The sequence below is a fragment of the Eubalaena glacialis genome, chromosome 15, assembly GCF_028564815.1.
Source record: "Eubalaena glacialis isolate mEubGla1 chromosome 15, mEubGla1.1.hap2.+ XY, whole genome shotgun sequence".
NCBI classification, from domain to species: Eukaryota; Metazoa; Chordata; class Mammalia; order Artiodactyla; family Balaenidae; genus Eubalaena; species Eubalaena glacialis.
The window spans coordinates 25,716,532-25,735,127 of record NC_083730.1 but is presented as its reverse complement, the minus strand read 5'-3'; the positions used below and the strand labels follow the sequence as shown (position 1 = coordinate 25,735,127).

Genomic DNA, 18,596 nt, shown 5'->3' with positions numbered 1-18,596 from the left:
ATATAAAGACACCAAAACTCAGCCAAGTCAACTGAACTTCACTAGCTTTCCTAGACACCTTTATCACTCTCTGACCAGCTATCACTCTCTGTAGTGAGCATTCTCTCTCCCCATGGAGAACTTGAGTATAATTTTTTGTTTTATTTTCCCTTAAGTGGTCAGGGAATTTCCTCATTCTCTAGAAGCTGGTTGAAGGCTTCAGGTTTCCCCTGAGATGTTCAGACAAACATGGCTGTACTAAAGTACTAATACTAATGTTTTTGTAACTCGCTATTTGCTTTCTATGTTGTTACTCAATTGACTGGTGAACTATACAGTATAATGAGAATCAACATTTTCTTAATAAACTCAGAAATCTCTAGGTAGACTGAAAGTACTCTATGTACTACAGTGAGAAGAAAAACATATCCTTATTTTTACACAGTTATTCAGACTCTGCTACAATAGTTCTCTCAATCCTGCTGTAGAAAGTACACATCCGGGAATCCACTGCTGCATTAAGACCCTTTCGTTTTCCTGTTCCATCTTTTACAAACAAGTTTTCTAAAGCATTAGTCAAGGACACAGAATTTTATGTGGTTGTTGGCAGACACTTAACAAGTAAAATTTCTGGGGAAGAAAAAGGGAACATACTGTATTTGCCCAGTTAATGACCAAATTAAAAAAGAATGATAATGAGAATATGGTTTCAAATGTTCACTCACTTATACGTAGTATTTTGAGCAATGGGAATGACCAATAAAACATGAGTTATCACCAAAGAAGAACATAGTGTAGTACTTACTTTTAAGGTTGCTACTGTTTTCTTTAATCACCTTTCAGCTCAGTGGCAGGAGGAGTGATTCACAGTTATCAACACTACCACTGAATCAGTGTTACCCACCCTCTGCACTTAGCTCCGAGGAAAGGCAGCAAAATTCAAGCTCATAAACCCATTTGGAAAATGCTGTGATTTGCAAAGTCTCATACCCACAAATGTTATAATAAAGACTGTCAATGGCAGATTCCAAATGGATTTTTCCTTGTATTTCTAGGAAGTGGATGCCTCAAGAAATTCAGTTTTACTCAGTGAAAACTTCATGCAAGAGGAAAACAGTCAATGATCTGTAAAGTTCAACAGAATTCATATGTCCATTACGAGTTCAACTTGTCCTTTCACTGCATAATCACCTCCGTGATTGGCAAATACTGTTAAATATGACTTGTTTTCTCAAAGAAATATCAATTTTCTGGCCTCTGATTAAAGGAGAACACCGCTAGGGCAACCTCAGTACTACATACATTCAATACATTTTTGTAGAATTAACAGGAATACTATATAAATCAAATAATATGTGTATAAAAATTACAAAACACTTACAGATGAACAAAATTCAAGTTCTTAATAAATATAATCCCTACTGCCACTCTGGCCTCAACTGAGGTTTCCAAGGAGCAATTAGAAAGAATTATTTTTCTTAGAACAAGTCATGACAAGGATAGAATTAAGTCAACTATAATGCTCATTTTTTCAAGAAATTGAGAATATTCAACTAGCAGGAAAATCTTAAAAGATACTAATTGTTTTGGTAGGAGAGAAGTACTTTGGAATTTTAAATTTCATAATGGGAAGACAGATCATAACATCTCTCTCACACACACACTAAATAAATAAATAAAAGAGATGAAAAATAGCACCAGTCAGGTTGTGGCTGCACACAGCTATCTCTGTTTATCAGCGTCTGATATCTGGACTGGGTGCTGTTCCCACAGTCTCATATCAGCACAACCATTTAGAAATGAAACAAACGACAGCAGGAAGCAAGCAAAACAACTCTCCGGCTGTCTGGTACACATCACCACCTCAAACTTAGAATATAAAAATTCTCTCCTAAAGTTTCTAAATACCAATTCATTAAGTTGTCCCCAGACAAACAAACAGGGAGGTCCTTATTAGAACTGGATGAACTACCTCTGTGGTCCGTGACATGAAAGTTTTTAGCACCCTCATCTAAGGTATGTTCCAAAACACAAGAGGTGTCACAGACAGTGGCACAGCCCTAAAGGAACGCATAACGAGTTCCCCCTCCTATTATATAATGCTCATCCCTGTGCTGGGTTCTATTCCATCATCATCCCCCGAGGTCAGGTGGTAATAAGCTCTTCATCTTTAAAGAGGAGGGAACAAATGCAACATGTTACTGCTGTTCTCTGCTGACCATGACTGACGAGATCGGAGCAGCATACTGACCCAAGCAGAGACAATTAGATTCTCTCTCCCAGGATCTGAGAATTAGGACTCTGATCAGTCAGCAAAAGGCATGACACTCCCAAGGACATGTTAAGCGCTGGGAGGGAAAGGGGGTGCGGGAGGGGTCGGGGTTGCTATTTCAGTCAGCAAATAGGGAAAACGGGCCTACGGAAAGCAGCGGCAGAATAAAACTGAAGCAAAAAGAAGCAGATAACTGAAAGTAAATGCCCCAGAAAGAGAAGCTTTTTTTTTTTCTTTCTAATTTTAAGAATTATCATTCCTTATTTATGTATGTATGTATGTATGTATGTATGGCTGTGCTGGGTCTTCATTGCTACGCGTGGGCTTTCTCTAGTTGCAGTGAGCAGGGGTTACTGTTCCTTGCGGGGCGCGGGCTTCTCATTGCGGTGGCTTCTCTTGTTACAGAGCACAGGCTCTAGGAGCACGGGCTCAGTAGTTGTAGCGCGTGGGCTTAGTTGTTCCACGGCATGTGGGATCTTCCCGGACCAGGGCTCGAACCCGTGTCCCCTGCATTGGCAGGCGGATTCTTAACCACTGGACTACCAGGGAAGTCCCAAGATAGGCTATTTTGAATGAGTCCAATGGCTTTTCCATTTCAGGTTCTCATTCTCTGAAATCCAGGTGTACATCTTCCCCTTGAGTTCCGTGAGAAACCTTTGCACACTTCTTATAAAATCCCTCCTTTTGTTTCTCTGTAATTAGTTTGAGTGGTTTTCTTGACTAATAAGATTTCTTATTATTAACAATCATTGATTTAGGGTTGACTTTCTTCAACTACTTGTTAATAATCATAAAAACTTTTTCCCTTGATTTGAGATGTCAATCCTTTATTTACCTACCATAGGCTTCTCAGGGAACAAGATCACAGCCAGATCTTGGGAAGAGAGGGGTATTGTTATTTTTAAATTTAGCAATGAAAAAAGTTTTTTTATTGACAAAGTAAGGTAACTACTTACATAATCTGGTAGAGGAACATCACTGGAACTCAGCGAACCTCTCAAGGACTGTGTGGCTTGTTCCAGAACTTTGTTGTGTTTTTTAGACAGCAAGGAAAACAAGCTGAAAAAACAAACAAAACCCCAATTATATTAAAAGAACTAAGTGTCTCCTTTTCTAGGTTTTATATTGACATTGCACAGAATGTCGATTATTCTAAAAGATTCTTTTCTCATGCCTGTGTTAACAGCAGGATTAACAATACTATTGATATAACAAATAATAAAGTGAAAAGAATGTTTAAATTATAAGGGTTCTAAAATAAAAGTTTGCCAGTTTCAAATTATATTTCAAACAGAGGAGAAATTTTCAGAAGATTACTATCATGGACAGGACAGTGGACAGATATTAAGAAAACCTGAGATATGGACTGACTTTATTAGTAACTCATAGTGCAATCTGTTACAAGTTACTTGAGCTTGCTGTATCCCAATTTTCTCATCTTTTTTTTGTATCTTACTGCATGGGTTTATTTATTTTATTTTTTTAAACATCTTTATTGGAGTATCTCATCTTTCAAATAAGTGCATTGGATTATTTCTCTAGCATAATACAGAGTCTATGATTCTATATTACAGCTTTATATTCTTATTCTCAAAAAGAATGGCTTTATGGGCTTCCCTGGTGGCGCAGTGGTTGAGAATCTGCCTGCCAATGCAGGGGACACGGGTTCATGCCCTGGTCTGGGAAGATCCCACATGCCGTGGAGCAACTAGGTCCGTGAGCCACAACTACTGAGCCTGCGCGTCTGGAGCTTGTGCTCCGCAACAAGAGAGGCCGCGACACTGAGAGGCCTGCGCACCGCGATGAAGAGTGGCCCCCGCTCGCCGCAACTAGAGAAAGCCCTCGCACAGAAACAAAGACCCAACACAGCCAAAAATAAATAAATAAATTAAAAAAAAAAAAAAGAATGGCTTTAAACATATGTATTATAAGATTTTTACTTCTGGCCAGGATGGATTAACTGGTACTGAATAACTCCCCTGTGTAAACAACTAAAAAAACTGAACAAAATATATAAAATAACTGTTTTCAGATGTTGAACATCTGAAATGTTCAAAACCTGCCCCAGTGTCTTCTTGAAAGGTGTGGCAGTAAACCACCATCCAGGAGCCACAAACTGAACAGAGATTTTGGAGATCACAAAAGGCTGGAGGGATGAAGTTCCAACCAGCCAGAGTGGATAAAACTCTGAACATGAACATGAACATGAACACTCAGTTGAATTCTCAGAAAGGCCATGCTTTAGGAGTAGGGCTATTCTAGCACAGAGTAAAGATGATTCTAAGATGCATCCCAACACACCTAAATGAGCAATTTTCAAAGTATAAAACAAATTTACATTAAATGTAAATGGATTAAACACTTTCGTTAAATGACAGAGATTGTCAGACTGGATAAAAAAGCAAAACCCAATAACATGCTATTTATAAGAGCCACGCTTGTAAATTTAAAGATACAGATAAGTGAACAGTAAAATGATACAAAAGAGATATTGTATAAACACTAATCATAAGAAAGCTGGAGCGGCTATATTAATATTAGACAAAGTAGGCTTAAGGATAAGAATATTATTACCCGAGATAAAGAGAGAAATTTTATAGTGATGAAATGGCAAATTTATCAAGAAGCTATAACAATCCTAAATGTGTATGTACCTAATAATAGAGCTTCAAATACACATAATTATATGATCCTAATGTTAAATCTACTATATCTAGTGAATAAAGGATTCTTCCTTGGGCTAGATGACAAGTTAAAAATAAAGACAATTCTGATTCCATGTACTTTTCCATATAAGTATGACCTGTAGTATCTTCTTTAATGCCCAAAACATTACTCTAGTATTTCTTAGTGGTACCTTTCTAAACAGAATATTGATTTGAATATCAATTTATGAAAATCTCTAATTTCAAATGGTTTAAATGGGATAATTACTGAAAACAAGACTACTAAGTATTCTTTCTAGATTAAGTTTTAACATTAAAATGTTAAAAAATGAATGAAAAAAATTCCTTAACACTTATTGGTAATGCTGGATGTGTACAAAGCAAATGTAACAAAGCCAAGAATATTCTCTAAATCTATACTCAAATACAGCAGGAAAATAAGTGAAATAATTACTAAGTGAATAAGTGTGAAATCATATGATACTGATCAAGCATATGTTGATAAGAGAGACTTCTTTGAAATGGAATAGTTCAGTAAAGTTTCATGAAGGGGTTAGACTTTATGATGAAGGAAAAAGATTTGTGCAAGAGAAGAGAGAAGGAATTTCCAAACAGAAGGCAAAGCACAGAGGCAAAACAGGGGACAGTGAGAAGAGTGAAGTGGACGTGCTATGTAAAGAAGTAGGAAAAAAGACTCAATCTGTAAGGGTATGTACATTCTTTTCAATCATTTTACTTTTCTGGGTCTTCTCTATTTGAGGTTTAGTTTTGCTTGTTTTTTCTTTTTTAAGGTTAAAAGTAAACATCACACTTTTTCCTCACATCCATACCCATGACCCACTGGTAACAAATGTTAGCGGTTTATTGTCTATGATTCCAACAATATTATATGCATCAAGGCATGTATATGAATGAATACTGTGCATATACATCCATGTTTTTCCCCCACAAAATAGGTACTGCTCTGTACCTTGCACTTTTTCCACTTAACAATATAATCCTTGATTCGTTCAATAAACATATATTGAGTGCCAGTTAACTGATATTCAAGCATATGGATATACCTTAATTTAACTAGTCCATTAGAAATGAATCATTGCAATGTTTCCAGTTTTTTGTACTATAAATAGCACTGCAATGAACACCCTTGTACATAATCTTTAGAATACCTGAGGCGAGACTGACTATAGATAAAGTAAAACTGCTGAGTAAAAGAATAACTGAACATAGTACTAAACTGCAATGGGGGTATATATTCTTAAATATACAAATTATTTTGCAGGCAATGAAAATTAAAAGATAAAAATATGTTGGGACAGTGCATAAAGCATATTCACATGGAAATGCATAAAAGAGGGCAATTAGTAAGATTCTTTTAATTGGTTGTAGTGTATTTTCTGGAATTAATGGAGTTTCAGAAGTTTTTTGAGACTGAATGGACTTTGGTGGTTGATTTTAGTATAGGGCATGGCAAGACTCAGAGGCATCAATTGGATGCCCAAACAAAAAGCAAAAACAATAAATATACCTGGAAGAAGTTAGCTTTTTGGTGTTAGTAAGAGGAAAGGGGGCAAGTGAAGTACAGCAGTGCACTTTAAGTTTACAAAATACCAGAACTCAGGAGCTGTGTTATGGGTTCAATAAACCTGGGATTTTCTCTGTCAGTGTTCTAAGAGTGTACCCTTCAGAGAAGGACAACAGAGGTAATCTATGGTAACTTTCATCATCACTTTCAGAAATTTATGAAACGAGTCCTAGGAATCAAAGCAAAAAGGACTTGATATTGTTTCCTTTGGAGAAGAAAGGCTAGTTTGTTTATTTTAAAAGAGAATACTAACAATCCTTTTTCATTGTTGGTAGAAGACAAAACAAGGAAGGGAGCTGCAATTCAAACATAAGCTCTTTCAGTTGGACATAACAGAAAATTTGACTGTTATGGGCATAAAATGTTGACATGGTCCACCTCAAGAAGCTGTGGCTACTGTTCCCAGCTGTTTTTAAGAAAGTTGGTGTAAGAACAGATGATTTGAGGTCACTCCCAGTTTTCTATCACGAATTAAAAACAGAATTCACACTTACTCAGGCTGTTATTCTTCTACAATCTAATATGCTTTTTTCCTCAGGTCTGCTAGCCAGAGCTCTCACAGTTTTTTTTTAAAAATTTTTAAAAAACATTCTAATTTTGTCTTCTGTTTAGCATTTGTAGGGCAAAATGACCTAAATTTATATGAGACATGACTTGCAAATTGCTGAGAAAAGTAACTTTTGCTTAAAGCTTTTGCATTCAAAGTACCAGCCCCAGCTAAATGCTGGAGTGAGTGACACACATGATGTTTGTATGGAAGGGGTAATTCCGATTCTGGAAATAAGTGAAACTGATTCCAAGTGTACTGATCTTCACTCAGGATATAGCTGCCAGAATACTTTTTTATTTAAATTAGAAAAAGACTAGATTTTCCTTTTTGTACAAGAATGTTCAGTGTAAATTGGTTTAACAGGGAAAAATTAAAAACAACAAAAACTCTCAGGAATGGAATGGGTAAACAAACCGTGGAAGAGTCATACAATGGCATACTATGTAGCAATTTAAGGTTATCTAAACCTATGTGTAACAATAGGGATAATCCTCAAAAACAATGTTGTTCTACAAGCAAGGACCCTGGTAGAGAATGTGAATGAGGTATTATTTATATAGTGTTTTTAACATGCAAAACATTACATATCTTCTACAGATAAAACATTTGAAGTAATAAAACATATATGGAAATGATAAACACTACATTTAGGATAGTCATTATTCTCTGAGAAAGAAGAGAAGGAAATAGGATCAGGGAGGAAGAAATAAGAGGCTCAGCTCTCTCTCTCTCTCAAATGTTCTTTCAGTAATACTGGATATATACATAGGTGACTGCTATATTACTGTTTTTTTTGGTGTATGCCTGAAATATTATACATTTTAAAAACTGGAATAAAAAGAACACACTATCCTGAAGAAAACAGAGCCCCCGCCAAAAGCCAGCGTTTCACAAAAGAAAGAAGCATATAAATATGCATGATGAGTCCAACCTGGAATGTGCTCAGAAAACCACTGGCTGCTGCGAAAGGCTGTCGTTTAGGGCGCCCAGCTGGTGGCAGGAGATGAGGACAGTTTAAGGACAGACTGTGAAGGGCCGCTTGTGGCACATCAAAAGTCCTGGACCTTTCTGTATGCAGTAAGAAGCTAATGTTACAGTCTTACAAAATGAGTTAAGGAGACATGATTCCTTGCCCCCAAGGAAATCAAGTCTAATGGAATAAGAGGAAAAAAATGTCTACAACACTGAAATCAGAGCGCTCCATGGGTCTGAAGAGAGTGCCATGGGAGTACAGCTGAAGGTTAGGTACGTTTCACAGAGGATATCTACCTTGATGGTGGCCTTGAAGGTTAGGGGGTTTGCTTGTTGGGAAAAGTAAAGGGGGAGGGAGAGCCATTCTGAAAGGGGGAAAAGTGTATAGAAAGGCACAGAGAGACTTTAGGGAAGTACCAATAGCTTATAAGGCCAGAAAAGTGCAAGTCCACCGGGGCGGAGGGTTCGAGATGGCGAGAGATGAAGCTAGCAAGATCAGCATGGGCCTGTTAAAAAAGACCATGCTAAGAGGTCTGCACTAAGTCACTGAGACAGACAGTAACTCAAACATTTACCAAGAACCTACTACATGCCAGGGAATGAGAGAGTTGTCTGCCTGGGATACAGCAACAAGCAAAAGCCACACGATCTTTGTTCTGTGCTCCTGGAGGGCGCAGTCAGGTCAAGAAGGCTATGCCTACACAGAAGTCACTGTGGTGATGGAGAGAAGCATGGCTTGCATTGGGGACAAAGATGAGGGCTGCCTGACTGTACCTGAAGTAAGGACAGGAAATCATTTCCGGAGGTGATGCCTGAGCTGAATCTTAAGGAACAATCCGGAGTTAGCCAAGCAAATCAGGCAACGGTAAAGGTAATGTGGGCAGAGAAAAGAGCACGAGGGTAGGCAGAGAAATCTGAGCACTGTGGGTGTAGTAAACATCACAGCACGCACACTCATAAAGTGTTAAGTATCTGGAGCACCACGATATGGTCAGGGCAGTAGCGGGAATAGTTCATAAAGTGCCTCTCGTGTCTTACTTAGACCCTGGACTTCATCCTGAAAGCCAGAGGTGTTTTCTGACAGCAGGACTATAATGATAAGCAAGAGAGACAGAAGCAAAGCTGCTATGTTCGGGGTCCAGGTGGGAGGTGGGGGGCAGGGATGGGCAGGAGGGGTGATGGAGCAACCTTGCTCATCTCTGTCCTCCATCTCTCCCCGATGCGCTCTCATCTCGTGGTGGCCGCAGAGGCCCTGTCACAGAACCTGAAAACCACATACCTGTGCAGAGAGGTATAAGTACATAACAATTACGTTTGTTTCAGAAAGATTCCTTGGCTCCTAAAGAGGATGGGAAGGATGGACAGGGGTGGGCAAGGGAACGGGAGTGGAAACAGAAAGATACTTTGGGTAACTTTTACGCCGCTACAAGTGAGAGGTGAGGAGGGCTTGAACTGAAGCAAATAGGAGCTATTGGGAAGGCAAAGGAGACAACACAGAGTGAAAAAAGGGAATCATGGATGACTCTCAGGTTTGGGAAGCCTGGGAAACTTAGTGACTGGCTGAGAATGTGACTGAACATGCCAGGGATACAAAGAAGAAGAGCCAAAGAGTAGGGAGAAGACCCAGGAAGACAAAGGGCTGCGCCTCAAAGAGAACAAGAGCGGCAGCAGCTCAGTGGCAGGGTGCTTCCTGCGCATCGGACACTGTTCACCAGATCATCACCTGACAGATGTGCTATGATTCTCCATGCTTTTTTTATTTTGAAGGGATGATGAAGATTGAGGCAAAGTATGGTTAAGGCTCATAGCTACTAAGTGGTGGAGTCAGGAGACAAATTCAGGCAGACTGGCTCCAAGAGCTGTGCTCTTAACCATTCTGCCATGAAACGCAGAGGTGCTCGGCAATATCCAGATGGAGGTGGTTAGAAATTTCCAGATTCAGGGACTTCCCTGGTGGTGCAGTGGGTAAGCCTCCGTGCTCCCAATGCAGAGGGCCCGGGTTCGATCCCTGGTCAGGGAACTAGATCCTGCAGGCTGCAACTAAGAGTTCACATGCCAAAACTAAGGAGCCTGCGTGCCGCAACTAAGGAGCTGGTGAGCTGCAACTAAGGAGCCCTCAAACCGCAACTAAGGATCCCATGTGCCGCAACTGAGGAGCCTGCTAGCCGCAACTAAGACCCAGCACAACCAAATTAATTAATTAATTTTAAAAAAGTTGCATTTGGAAGAGATTTCTTAAAAAAAAAAAAAAAGAAATATCCAGATTCAGGAAATACTAATCTGGTGCTCAGGAGACAGGTAAGAAATTTAAGGGCTATTAGCATCAGTCGAAATCATAAAAGTACAGGTGATCACCCAAGGAAAACATGTAATATAAAACAAGAGAGATAAGGACAGAAATCTGGGAAACACCAAGACTAAAAGGGTAAACACAGTAAAGGGTACTCAAAGAGCTAGCAGTAGAAGAACAAGAAGAGAAAGACATTCTTCTCAAAGTCAGGAGAATAATCGTAAGGAGGGAGCACTCACCACTGTTAAAAGGTAAAGAAGGATTGAAAAAAAGAAACAAAGTCAGTGGATTTGACACAAGGAAAGAAATCAACGGTTACTGTACCCAAAACTGTTTTCAGTGGGGAGAAGGAGGCAGAAGCTGGCCCTTGGTGGTTGAGAGACAAGCAGGATGTGGGGAAACAGGCGGTGCTGGGGCGAGGAGAGTTAAGAGTAACAGCCCGACGGGGAAGGCAACGCAGACAGAGGTCAGTTACTGCGAGGTGGCGTGGGGTTCCCTCCTTGAAAACTGCAGACATTCCTCACAACTTGTAATCACTTCCTCTCCATGCCCCGGTCCCTCCCTCTGACACACTCAAACAGTAGTCACCAGAGAAATGAGGAGCACCTCAACTCCACATTACAATGGGAGCAGATGAAGAAACTTAGCTACAGAGCTGGTAGTTCATCCAAGGTCAAAGTTCCATAGTGTAGTGAATACAAAAGTTCTTTACAAACCCTAAAGAGCTATTTAAATGCAGAGAAACACAAAATATTATTAAGGTTATTAAAGGCAGAGCTCCAGCTAGACACCAAATCTCCTTCCGCCAAGCTTTGGGCTCGCTCCCCTGCAGACACGGACTCTTTCTACATGCAGGAAGCCCTTCTTGCCCCCTCCACCCATCTAAGTGCTGCCTCTCTTTCAAGGCACAACTCCCTGCGCTCTGTGAAAGATTTCTCTAACCTGCCTCTGAACCATACTAACTTCTCTACCACTCGGTTGATATTTAAATACGGTCTTACACTGCTGGTTACTTTATTTTTAATCAGCTTTATTGAGGAATGATCTCCATATTATAAAATTGGCCAATTTTAAGTAGACAATTCAATGAGTTTTGAAAAATACAAACATTCATGTGACTCATCACCATAATCATGATAGAGACTATTCCCATTACCCCAAGACGTTCCCCTGTGCCCCTCTGAAGTCAAGTCCCTCCTCCAATATGCCCACCCCCAGACCTCACTCCAGGTAACCACTGGTCTGTTTTTCATCACTATGGTTCTGCCTTTTCTAGCTTTCATGTAAATAGAATCATACCATATGTACTCTTTTGTGTCTGGCTTCTATCACTCAGCATAATGTTTTTCAAATTCATCCACATTGTTTTGTGTGTCAGTAATTCATTCCTTTTTATTGCTGAGTAGTTTTCTATTGTATGAATGAACCTCAATTTGTTTATTTATCAGTTGGTGGACATTTGGGTTGCTTCCAGTTTTGAGCCATTATGAATAAAGAGGCTATAAACACTCTCGTACAAGTTTTTATGTGAACATATGTTTTCATTTCTCTTGAATAAATACCTAGAAGGGGGATTGCTGTGTTGTATGCTCTTTGTTTTAACTCTATAAGAAACTGCCAAACTGTCTGTTCTACATTCTGGCTAGCACTTGATATTTCAGTCTTTAAGTTTAGCCATTTTAGTGGGTGTGAAGTGGATCTCACTGTGGTTTCAATTTGCATTCCCCTAATGAATTTCCCTGTGCTCATGTTTTCTTTGCTGAAGTGTCTAGTCAAATCTTTTGCCCATTTATTAAAAAAATGGGTTGTTTTTGTTCTTCGTGAGTTGTGAGAGTTCTTTATATATTCTAGACACAAGTCCTTTATCAGGTATTTTTTTTGGTCAGCTTTAAAATATTTTCTCCCAGCTTTATTGAGATGTAATTGATATATGACACTGTGAACGTTTAAGGTGTGCAGCATGTTGATTTGATACATACATATTGCAAAATGATGACCACCACAGCTTTAGCTCACACCTCCATCCCATCCCATAACTACCATTTCTTTCTTGTGGTTAGAACATTTAAGACCTACTTTCTGAACTACTTTCAAGGATATGCTAGAGTACTATTAACTATAATCACCATGCTGTAAATTAGATCTCCAGAACTTATTTATCATAAAACTGGAAGTGTGTACTCTCTGACCTTGTTATCAGCTAAACATCAAATTGGTTGTAGTATCATTTTTTAAACATCTGGGTACTGTCATTGAGATAAAATTACAGTCTACTCAGAGGCAGCTGTCTCTTATGACCTATAAATTATAAATATGAAAATATACCCTAAGTACAACACAGAGTAGGGTGGGTTATAAAACTAAAGGAAGATTTTAACATATTGATGAAGATTAAACAATGATCTTAACTACCCTGAGAAAAGGACCTATATTTCCTTACTTTGTATCTCATTATCAGGTATTATTTATTTTTGTAAACAACTTCTCCCATACTTGGGGGGGGGGCGGTGGGAAGTGGAAGAAAGTTTTAAAATATGATGATGTCCAATTCATGAAATTAAAAAAAAATTATTTGTAGTTGTTGCATCATAAATCTTTGCCTAACCTAAGATTCCAAAGATTTTCTCCTATAATTTCTTCTGGAAGTTTTATAGTTTTAACTCTTATAATTAGGTCTGTGCTCTATTTGGACTTCATACGTATGTATGGCATGCAGTAAGAGTCAAGGTTCACTTTGTTGTTACTGGGCTTTTTGGCATATAAATATTTAATTGTTGTAGAACCATTTGTTGACAAGGCTATCCCTTTCACCCCTTGACTTACCTTGGCAGCCTTGTCAAAATTTCATTGACCATATGTGCATGGGTCTATTTCTGGACTCTATTCTATTCCATTGGTCTAAAAAGCTATCACATACTATCTTGGTTACTCTAGCTGTAATTTAGAGTAAATCTTGAAATCAGGTAGTCTTAGTCCTCCAACTTAAGTTTTCTTTGTCAAAATTGCTTTCGGGTATTCGAGGTCCTTTTTACATCCATACAAATGTTAGAATCAACTTTGTCAATTTCTACCAAAAAGTCTGGTGGGATTTTGATTAGGATTATTTAAATGTATAGATCAATTTCAGGATCTTAACAATACTAAGTCTCTGATCCACGAGCATGAGATCACCCTGTTTATTTATGTCTTCTTTAATTTCTTTTAGCAGTGTTTTAGTTTTTATTGTACAGATCTTGCCTGTATCTTGTTATGTTCGTTCCTAAGTTATTTTGTATTTTTTATGCTACTGTAAATAGCATTGTTTTAAAATTTCAATTTCTGGCTGTTTATCACAAGAATATCAAAATACAATTATTATTATATACTGACCTTTTATCTTACGACCATGCTAAAGTCATTTATTAACTCTAGTAGATTTTTTATAGATTCATTAGGATTTTTAAACATATGACCATGTTTTATGTGAATAAAAACACCTGTAGATCTTCTTTTCTAATCTGGATTATTAACATTTCTTTTTCTTGACTCACTGCACTGGCTAGGATCTCTAGCACAATAATGAATAAATGTGAGAGTGAAGATCCTTGTTATTTTCCTGATCCTAAGGAAGATGCATTCAGTCTTTTACCATTAAGTAAGATTTTAGCTGTAAGTTTTCTCATAGAATTTCCTCAGTTGAGGAAATTCCCCTCTATTCCTTGCTATTCCTTGCTAACTGAATTTTCTTATCATCATGAATAGGTGTTGAATTTCATCAAATGCTTTTCCTATACCTATTAAGATGACCATACAGTTTTAAGTATACTAATATAGTAGACTGTACTAATTGATGATGGTATGTTAACGCAACCTTACATTCCTAGGGCCGATCCCACTGGTTATCCTTTTATATGCTGAGGATAAATAATAAGAATGACGGTAGTTGTCACTTACTTACAATGTACTCTATGCCATGCACCTTTTTAATCTTTCATATTTTTTAACTAAATTAACATACAACATGCTTAATAAAAAGGGTATTAATGCTATCGTCACAACATACAAGAGGAAACTAGGGCATTAGAGAGGTAACTTAGCTTGCCAAGGATTATACTGCTTTTAAGTGGAAGAGCTAGAATTTAGACCTTGGTAATCTGACTTCAGAGCCGGTACTCATAACCACTTTATTTTATTATCTCTTATCTGGGGTGGTCTGTTTTTTTTTTTCCTGCCCAGCATGATTCACTCCCACTTACTTCTTTTAGGAAAAGAACTGACTCTCCCGAAAAAAGTGAGTTCATGGCACACAGTGAGTCAGTTATAATACCCCATCCCCTGGTTCACAAAGATTGGCCAATGGATAGGTGTTTTAAGTGGAACCAGTTGAAAACTTTGCCTAAGATTTTTCTAACTAGGAATGGTGAGAAAGACTGTTTCTCCTCTTTGGTTAGAAGACTGTAAAGATGTAAGGTCATGGTTTAGTTTCGCAGAGAAAATCCACGTATAAAAGGAGAGAATCAACCTAAGCTAAGAGAGTGAAAGAGAAAGACAGACCATAGACACAACACACAAACACAGGCATGTAGACACAGACACACAGGAAGAGAGGAAGAAAGGGAGAGGGGGAGGTGGGCAGAGAATATGCCCTGGAGGTGCTGACTCCCCAGTTTAAGTCTCTGAGGTTCCCAACATCTCCAGCATTTCTTTTGTGAGCTATTCTCCACTAAGTATCCTTAAGACAAACCTTTCCTTTTTCACACCTGCTAGAGTCTAGTATGGCTTACTCCTTCATCCTGAAGTTTTTTCTCAAATGTCACCTACTCTTTGAAGCCGATCACAATCCAACCCTGGCATGCCTTATTTTCCTTCTTGCTCTATTTTTATCCCCCATACTACTTATCAATTTATAAAATACTATATGCTTTACTTATATGTTTTTACTGTTTCCATCCACTAGAACAGAGGCTGGCCAACTACAGCTCACAGACCAAATCCGGTCCACCACCTGTTCTTGTAAATAAAGTTTTACTGGGTCTCAGCCACATCCATTCATTCCTGTACTGTCTATGGCTGTTTTCATGCTACAATGGCAGAGCTGAGTAGTTGTGACAGAGACAATTTGATGTGCCACGCCTAAAACATTTACTATCCAGTCCTTTACAGAAAAAGTTTTCTGATCCTGCACTAGTATGTAAGCTCCACCACGGCAGAGATTTTCACCTGTTTTGCTCACTGCTATATTCCTGGTACCTAGAACAACGCCTGGTGCATAGCAGGTACTCAATATTGGTTCACTGAATAAAATACAAAGTAGAAATTCCCTGAAAAGTACTTTTGTTAAGCTTAAAATTTCAAAGTTTATCTGGTTTCTGATTCTTTACACAAATACCTGATATTTTTATAGTTAGGCAAATATCTCCTTTCCATATCTTTACTGCACTTAAAAAAAAAAAGCATTCTCTCCCATTTACCTGGAAATACAACTGTCTTACACTTTTCAGTTTCTCCTGAGAGCTATCCTCCAATATCTTTCCTTGGTATACACACCTAGCTGATGCCAAAGCCAACAGGATTTGTTGCCAGCCTGGATTTGAGGTAAAAGAGAAGAGTCAAGGATATGATCAGGGTTTTTACCGTAAGCAAATGAAAGGGTAGGTATACCATTTACTGATATGGGAGATTATCCACTGGGGTGGGGGTAGTTCCAGGGAGATCATCAGGTGTTCCCTCTTAGATATGCTACGTTTGAGATGCCTATTCATTACCCAAGTGAAAGTTTCAACTAGACATTTGGATGTGTGCATCTGGCTTCAGGAAAGAGATTTAGGTTAGAGATATGCATTTGGGAACTGTAAACATACAGTTTACATGAAAGCCATGGCAATGGATGAGAAAATTCAGTGACTAGTATAGATAGAGAGCAGAAGAGAGACTAGAAAAAGCTGAAACCTAAGCTGGAAGTGAAGGAAGACCAGACGCTAATGAGTTTATACTCTAGAACTCCAGCAAGGTACAGGTCTTAAAAGTACCAGGTATTAGAAAGTAGGATGCAGATGAGGCCCAAAACAGGAAGACTGACTGAAAGTGTGTATTACCAAGTCAGACTTTCAGTTCCCTCCCCTCTCCCACTCAGCCCAATGAATGCCTCCCTCCATCCTGGCAGAAGAATAGAGGTGTTCACTCTCCAGAGGATGAAGCAGGCAGACTCTGGGCTTACAGATATAACACCCAAGTGAGGATGGGAGCACTACACTGAAAGCGATTAAGTAAAAGCCTAGATGCTGAACACTGAAACTTCTGGCTTCATCCCCCGATCAGCTCAGAGAATGCCATCAGTGAGGTGTGTATACTCAAGAAAAATACTGGAGGATTACTCTCAGGAGAAAATAAAAAGTGGGGAATTCCCTGGCGGTGCAGTGGTTGAGACTCAGCGCTTTTGCTGCCGTGGGCCTGGGTTCAATCCGTAGTCAGGGAACTAAGATCCCACAAGCTACACAGTACAGCTAAAAAATAAAAATTAAAATTAAAAATTAAAAAAAAAAAAGCGTAAGACAAAAGAACCCAAAGATACCAACATTTGGGGATTCTCCAAAAACTTAGTCCAGCTGGAGCACTCTGAGATGAAGCCACCAGCCAACAAAGCCCAACCCAAGGGGTTTTCCTGGTGGCGCAGTGGTTAAGAATCCGCCTGCCAATGCAGGGGACACAGGTTTGAGCCCTGGTCCGGGAAGATCCCACATGCCGCAGAGCAACTAAGCCCATGTGCCACAACTACTGAGCCTGTGCTCTAGAGCCCGCGAGCCACAACTACTGTGCCCTCATGCCACAACTGCTGAAGCCCGCACGCCTAGAGCCCATGTTCCGCAACAAGAGAAGCCACTGCAATGAGAAGCCCGCACACTGCAATGAAGAGTAGCTCCCGCTCACTGCAACTAGAGAAAGCCTGCACACAGCAATGAAGACACAACACAGCCAAAAATAAAAATAAATAAAATAAATAAATTTATTAAAAAAAAAAAAAAGCCCAACCCAAGCACACAGAACTTCCAATTCGTTCTTTAGTGGCTCACTTTAAACATCAACTCTGCCAAAGATCACCAGAAAAAGCCACTAAAATGACAAACAAGTAAGAAAAGAAAAAAGGAACCTGGATGAAACAGAGAAAAGGCAGGGAGGAGATGAAATTCCCAAAATGTTACAATTACTAAGCTAAAGGAAAAAGTAAATATACTGCAACTATGAAACAAGAAGGAAGTCATATAAAAAAGGAATATCAGAGAACAAAAAAGAGCTCTTGGGGCTTCCCTGGTGGTGCAGTGGTTGAGAATCTGTCTGCCAATGCAGGGGACACGGGTTCGAGCCCTGCTCTGGGAAGATCCCACATGCCGCGGAGCAACTAGGCCCGTGAGGCAAAATTACTGAGCCTGTGCATCTGGAGTCTGTGCTCCGCAACAAGAGAGGCCGCGATAATGAGAGGCCCGCGCACCGTGATGAAGGGTGGCCCCCACTTGCCGCAACTAGAGAAAGCCCTCGCACAGAAACGAAGACCCAACACAGCCAAAAATAAATAAATAAATTAAAAAAAAAAAAAAAAGAGCTCTTGGAAAATGTAAATATGAAAAATTCAACAGAAGAGTTAAAAAATAAATTTGAAGAACTTTCCCAGGAAGTGGAACAGAAAAGACAAAGAGATGGAAAATAGTGGGAAAATGGCAATCAGAGAACTGGTCCACAAAGTTTAACATAGAATGTTTTAAAAGAGCAAAGAAAATGGAAGGGGAAAAGAAGGAAATTATTAAAGAATTATTCCAAGGAAAGTTCTCAAAACTGAAAAACATGAATTTCCAAACTGAAAGAGCCCTCCATGAATCCAGAAAACAGGTAAAAACAAAGCATAATAGCATATGACTGGAATTTTAAAACACTGGAGACAAAAGATCATAAAAACTGAGAGAGAGAGAAAGAAGGAGGGAGAACCATATACAAACTGTCAAGAATTAGTAGGACATTAGACATCTTAACAGCTACAAAACAATGAGCAAAGCCTTCCACATGTAGAGTGAAAATGACTCTGAACATAGAATTCTAAACCCTGCCAAATTTTTATTCTAAAGACTGAAGACATTTTTAGACAAATTGTCTAAGAAAGTAAACTATATGGATCATCTATACTATATGGATCATTTGTGAATAATATCTGGTTATAACCATGTAAACATTCTATTGATGCAGCATAAAATGACTGTTGACCCGTACTGGGAGAGTGGGGAAGAGGCACCCTGGAGTGTGTGCATGTAGATGTG

General features: G+C 39.0%; 1 protein-coding gene across 4 annotated transcripts in view; it reads right to left on the bottom strand.

Moving 5' to 3' along the window:
* DYM (dymeclin) overlaps nt 1-18,596 on the bottom strand; it is a 389,413-nt gene that overhangs the window by 125,963 nt on the left and 244,854 nt on the right. For all 4 annotated transcript variants that reach the window (XM_061170204.1, XM_061170205.1, XM_061170206.1 and 1 more), the window contains one exon: nt 3,208-3,310. In XM_061170204.1, the coding sequence (XP_061026187.1) occupies nt 3,208-3,310 (103 nt within the window). The remainder of the gene's footprint in view (nt 1-3,207; nt 3,311-18,596) is intronic.